A 6,499-nucleotide genomic window follows, 5' to 3' on the forward strand; every position below is an offset into this window, starting at 1 on the left:
CTGCTAAATGACGTAAATGTCCCTTTTCTATGCATTGTGTTTCTGGTGTGTTTTATGAAAGGCAAAATAGTAGGCTAGGAATAGAAAGTTATGTCAAAACAGTTAAATGTTGGTCTGTTTAGGGATGTAATTTGTCAAGTATTTTATATCATACAAATTATTTGATGTGTTAACCTACATTTTTGGAGAAATCAGAATTTCACACGAGAGAGATCTTGAGCTTCAGCTGTTTTTTTTTTTTTGCGCAGCATTGTTGAGTATGATGTCCTCAAACTCCTCCCAGTTACGCATTTGACACACATCCAGCTCGCCCTTGACAAGGGCAGGTAGGCCTAGTCAGAGGACCTGATGAAAGAAACTGATATAGCAGCCTATATAAGTCTATGGATAGCAGCAGTCTTCGATAGTACTGCAAAAATATATATACGACATTAAACATTTATAGTGCCGTAGTGGACCAGTTAAATTGGATTTACGTCGTTTGGAATCAGAATCATGATTCCTCAGTCGAGCAGAGAATTTGTCTTCAAGATTGCTGGTTATTGGAAGCCGCTTTTCAAAGGCAGGTTTCTAATTGTAACCAATACTGTGAGCTGTGGGTGTATGCTTGCCGGTGGCGACATCATTCAACAAACCAGAGAGAAACGGAGGGTCCCCGAGAAGGCACGTGACTGGACGCGAACAGGTAATGTCCAGGACCAAGGACAGCAGCCGATAGGGAGCCCAATATCCACCTTGTATGAAATAAATTCTGAAGCGAAATGAACCATGTGCTAGGGGCAACAGAGCCAATCATTGTCATAAAATAGCCTAACCAAAATAAAAATGCAAAGCATACACAATGAACTTAAACTATAATATTCCAAACCATAGTTTTAATTATATGCTTTATGTTGATATTATTTTTGCTTATTATTATGTTTTCCAACATCCTATACAGTAGTTATGGGTTTCACTAACTGCAAAGAACGTTTTATTTTCCTGTGTTACTACTGCCCTCTGCAGGTTGCATGTTTGCAGTGGGCTGCTCAATGGGGCCCTTCATGCACTACTGGTACCAGTGGCTGGACAAGTTATTTGTCGGCAACGCTTTACCTGCTGTCAGCAAGAAAGTCCTCACCGATCAGCTGATTGCATCACCGACCATGGGAGCATGGTATTTCATTGGTGAGATATTTATGTGTTTTTTCAAGAAGTCAGCATTTCAGTATACTGAAATCCATGTGTACTTGGACTGTTTCCAGAGAAGGGGAATTGTCAGGGCAAAAAACAACAATTTTCTCATGGAAAAGCTCACAACAAAACTAATCCTTGCGAGGGACATCTAGATATAAATACCACACTTCACTTGTTTTTGTTTTTTTCTTTATGTATTTTTTCTTTATTGTGCCTTTCTCCAGGTATGGGAAAGTTGGAAGGCCACAGTCTGTCTGAGGGGTTAGAGGAATTCAAAGACAAATTCTGGGAGTTCTACAAGGTTAGTGGAACAATTTGGCTAAGAGTATGAGGAACAGTTTGATTAAGAAACCCAAGCCTATTGTACTGAATCCTGCTGGCCCGGTTGATGCTCCTAGATCTCAGGGTTTGTTTGTGCTCCTTTTCATTCAAGGCGGACTGGTGTGTTTGGCCCGTGGCACAGATGATCAACTTCTACTTCTTGCCTCCTAAGTTCCGTGTCCTCTATGTCAATGTCATCACCCTGGGGTGGGACACCTATCTCTCCTACCTCAAACACCGTAAGAGCTGCTCTGACGCCATTTTGTTTTTGTCTATTCAACATTACACCGCCAATGATTCAGATGTTCTTTAACAGTAATAGTATCGTCTCTGCTGTTCCAGGAGACAATGTTGAAGGAAGCACTGGAGATGTCACTGAACTGAATGAGCCAGAACTGGAAGTGTCAGCAACCAAACAGTTGGAAGAGAAGCTCTAACATTGGATTGGTGTCGTTGGGAGCGTCGCAGGACTTGAATTCGATGTCAATGTCACTGACAATGGCAACATTCCTTATCATGTGTGCCTTAAAAGCACTACCTAATTCAAGAGTTTTATACTAAACTATGGTAAAAAAATGTGCGCCCACACAATGCATACCACATGTACTGTACAGTGCATGCATTTCCACTATAGACTAAAGCTTTGTCTGGTTGTTGTTGTATTGAGTGTCTATTTGCACTAGGTGTAGACGGCTAATCTACCAACCTATTAATGAGAGTGAGACTTGTTTCAGGTGTGCCAAAGTTAACTTTTCATACTATAATGTAATCTATGTTGTTTACCCAGTCAAACTTGTTTAAGTAATAACTGATGTGCAGTAAGTTACACATATCATTCTTGTGTAATAGGCTTAGGCTAATATATGTCTAGTAGGTGACATGAATGAATCCCTTTGTGTTATTTAAAAATCCAATCTTTTATTTGTAGGAATAGCCTTTTCAAGCATCTTAAAATATTTATACAATCTTAATAATCTTTTATTTAAATGTTGTATTTTAATTTCAACAGATTCCTTTACTGGTATGGCTTGAATGTATTAATATTGAATATAATTTATAATATGCCTGTAGGTTTCTTAGGTTTATATTGAAGTTGAATAAATGCCTTATAATACAGTATGTCAATGAAGCAATACAATACTGTAGCTGCAACTGGCCAAAGATAAGGTTCATTTCCAAACAAAATGTATGTTTATAATTGCATTGTAACAACATAAACTCCAGGACCCAGATTCACAAAACTCGCTTAAGAATATATTTCTTAACTGCCATTTTTCCTTAATTATAGACTTATGAAGCAAGTTAAGCAAAGTTGCTATTCCTCAAAAAGGTTACTGAAAATGTTCTTGCGTTATTTATTATGTTTCTCCTTAAGCAAAAAGTTAAGAAGAAATTAGGTTCTTGAAAATAAAGTTATTGGATTTGTTCTTGGAAATGTTCTTAATTCCAAGATAGCTAAACCCTTGTCTTAAACTCAGGGCAGTAAGAGAATAAGCTAATGAAAGCAATTGAACACGTGTAGCCCTTTCCTGCAGTCATTGGACCAAATTGGCCTCTAGTGGCCTCATGTGGAATGTTATTAATATTTTTCATAATTCCATAATTAATACAACTTAATAAGAAAAAAGATTTGTATATATTTCAGTCTTCTGTGATGTACACTACCGTTCAGAAGTTTGGGGTCACTTAGAAATATCCTTGTTTTCCATGAAAACATACATTAAATGAGTTTGAATAGGAAATATAGCAAAATGAATAGTAAATGTAGTCATTGACAAGGTTAGAAATAATGATTTTAAATTAAAATAATGCCCTTCAAACATTGCTTTTGTCAAAGAATCCTCCATTTGCAGCAATTACAGTCTTGCAGACCTTTGGCATTCTAGTTGTGAATTTGTTGAGGTAATCTGAAGAGATTTCACCCCATGCTTCCTGAAGCACCTCCCACAAGTTGGATTGGCTTGATGGGCACTTCTTACGTACCATACGGTCAAGCTGCTCCCACAACAGCTCAATAGGGTTGCGATCCGGTGACTGTGCTGGCCACTCCATTATAGACAGAATACCAGCTGACTGCTTCTTCCCTAAATAGTTATTCCATAGTTTGGAGCTGTGCTTTGGGTCATTGTCCTGTTGTAGGAGGAAATTGGCTCCAATCAAGCGCCGTCCACAGGGTATGGCATGGCGTTGCAAAAGGGAGTGATAGCCTTCCTTCTTCAAGATCCCTTTTACCCTGTACAAATCTCCCACATTACCACCACCAAAGCACCCCCAGACCTTCACATTGCCTCCACCATGCTTGACAGATGGCAACAAGCACTCCTCCAGCATCTTTTCATTTGGTCTGCGTCTCACAAATGTTCTTCTTTGTGATCCGAACACCTCAAACTTCGATTCGTCTGTCCATAACACTTTTTTCCAATCTTCATCTGTCCAGTGTCTGTGTTCTTTTGCACATCTTAATCTTTTCGTTTTATTGGCCAGTCTGAGATATGGCTTTTTCTTTGCAACTCTGCCTAGAAGGTCAGCATCCCGGAGTCGCCTCTTCACTGTTGACGTTGAGACTGGTGTTTTGCAGGTACTATTTAAGGAAGCTGCCAGTTGAGGACCTGTGAGGCGTCTGTTTCTTAAACTAGACACACTAATGTATTTGTCCTCTTGCTCAGTTGTGCACCGGGGCCTCCCACTCCTCTTTCTATTCTGGTTAGAGCTAGTTTGCGCTGTTCTGTGAAGGGAGTAGTACACAGCGTTGTACGAGATCTTCCATTTCTTGGCAATTTCTCACATGAAATAGCCTTCATTTCTCAGAACAAGAATAGACTGACGAGTTTCAGAAGAAAGTTATTTGTTTCATGCCATTTTGAGCCTGTAATCGAACTCACAATTGCTGATGCTCCAGATACTCAACTAGTCTCAAGAAGGCCAGTTTTATTGCTTCTTTAATCAGCACAACAGTTTTCAGCTGTGCTAACATAATTGCAAAAGGGTTTTCTAATGACCAATTAGCCTTTTAAAATGATAAACTTGTATTAGCAAACACAACGTGCCATTGGAACACAGGACTGATAGTTGCTGATAATTGGACTCTATACGCCTATGTAGATATTCCATTAAAAATCAGCCGTTTCCAGCTACAATAGTTTCCAGCAACATTAACAATGTCTAAACTGTATTTCTGATCAATTTGATGTTATTTTAATTGACAAAAAACTGCTTTTCTTTCAAAAACAAGGACATTTCTAAGTGACCCCAAACTTTTGAATGGTAGTGTATATAAAGTGTAATATTGGGATGCAAACTCCAAATTGAATACATTTCAACTCTATATCTGACATGGTACAGGTGCCGTCTTTTGTTTAAGCCCATAACCATGTGTGTGAGATGTATACTTTTGTTTCAAGGTAGATTTGTTTAAGACTACTAAGAAGCACTCTGTGTGACCCTGATTTAGCCCATTGCAGTACAAGTTTAATTTACTCACAAACTTAATCTGAAAGTTTCAGTATTATTTTAAGCCCAATAACATTTTTTAGAACAGTAATCTCAGTGCGAAATATGCTAACATGATAGCCATTGCTAGCTAGATAGCTAGCTAAATCGGTTACCTAGCGACAATCATCTTAAGAAGACAATTAAGAAGTTTGTAAGAAGATATTTGAGAAGTTCGTAAGATAATCATGAAATCTTAAGATTTTTTTGAGGAATTGCACTTACATCTCATGATTTTATTTTTATTTATTTTTTAATCTGGGCCCAGATGTGTATTTATTCATGAGATCAGTAACAGTTATAAATAAATCGTTTTCAAAATATGAAAAGTTCTGGAAGAAGTGGTCATAGGCCACTATAGGCCTCCACCCGCCCCTTATTCAGTACATTTAGTTATGGCCAGTGGTGTAGTGGTGCCTGGAGAAGTGGGTATACTCTAGTTTTGCCCAAAACTCCCCAAGCGGCCAAGGAAAGGTGGCCTGTGTGAAAACATCTATGAGAAACAGTAACATACTGTACACTCTGAATTACCTAAAATGATCAATTCCATATTGGTCTTTCACAGTCAGGCCAACCCAAGCTGTACTGTGCTAGTAGGCTAATAGTAGGCCAACTATTGAAATAGGTGAATGAGATTTAGTCAGAAATTCACAGGTACTTTTTCAAAAAATGTCAGGTTTTCGCTCAGTCACACTTGAATTAATTTTTTGGAAAAACAACAATATTGGATGTTCTAAGTCCACAACAATACTTAAACCACATCAGGAAACCACTTTTGAGGTCTGTGAAAAAGCTAAGAAATTTTGATTTTTCAGTGTAGATACCCTTTAAGTCAAGTGCGCAGGCACTGTTGTTTGGTTAGCTGTGTTTCTGTAGTGCACATGAGATGGAGTTTGCAAAACAAATGTCCACTGGATTGATGCAAATAATCATGATATTATTCTGCCAGGTAGGCACAGGCTACTTTGTCACTAGTTAACATTTAATTGAGAAGGTTTGGGATGAGTCAGACCGCAGAGTGAAGGAAAAGCAGCCAACAAGTGCTCAGCATATGTGGGAACTCCTTCAAGACTGTTGGAAAAGCATTCCAGGTGAAGCTGGTTGAGAGAATGCCAAGAGAGTGCAAAGCTGTCATCAAGGCAAAGGGTGGCTATTTGAAGAATCTCAAATTTGTTTAACACTTTTTTGGTTACTACATGGTTCCATATGTGTTATTTCATAGTTTTGATGTCTTCACTATATTTCTACAATGTAGAAAATAGTAAAAATAAAGAAAAACCTTTGAATGAGTAGGCGTGTCCAAACTTTTGACTGGTACTGTATGTATATTTATATATTATTATTTCCAATTGTATGTTTTAATTTATTTTATTTTTGTATGTATGCTGCTGTATGCTGCAGACCAAAGAACACATTTCCACCGGTCTAATGTCCATTGATCATGTTTCTTGGCCCAAGCAAGTTTCTTCTTATTATTGGTGTCCTTTAGTAGTGGTTTCTTTGCAGAAATTCG

General features: G+C 38.1%; 1 protein-coding gene across 1 annotated transcript; it reads left to right on the top strand.

Moving 5' to 3' along the window:
* Positions 1 to 301: 301 nt before the first annotated feature.
* LOC121535057 (mpv17-like protein 2) lies at positions 302 to 3,192 on the top strand. The gene is made up of 5 exons (XM_041841748.2): positions 302 to 685; positions 1,006 to 1,167; positions 1,401 to 1,477; positions 1,610 to 1,736; positions 1,840 to 3,192. Exons 1-5 carry the CDS (start codon positions 496 to 498, stop codon positions 1,932 to 1,934), a joined length of 651 nt encoding a protein of 216 aa, XP_041697682.1. The 5' UTR covers positions 302 to 495; the 3' UTR covers positions 1,935 to 3,192.
* The last annotated feature ends 3,307 nt before the right edge of the window (positions 3,193 to 6,499 follow it).

This window comes from Coregonus clupeaformis, chromosome 21 (genome assembly GCF_020615455.1).
Source record: "Coregonus clupeaformis isolate EN_2021a chromosome 21, ASM2061545v1, whole genome shotgun sequence".
In the NCBI taxonomy this organism is placed as follows: Eukaryota; Metazoa; Chordata; class Actinopteri; order Salmoniformes; family Salmonidae; genus Coregonus; species Coregonus clupeaformis.

Excerpts from the sequence above, each read along its gene's own strand:
- LOC121535057 (XM_041841748.2), top strand. The coding sequence starts at position 496 with ATGATTCCTCAGTCGAGCAGAGAATTTGTCTTCAAGATTGCTGGTTAT. Across the intron at positions 686-1,005 it reads ACGTGACTGGACGCGAACAG|GTTGCATGTTTGCAGTGGGC; the intron begins GTAATGTCCAGG and ends TGCCCTCTGCAG. Across the intron at positions 1,737-1,839 it reads TCTCTCCTACCTCAAACACC|GAGACAATGTTGAAGGAAGC; the intron begins GTAAGAGCTGCT and ends CTGCTGTTCCAG.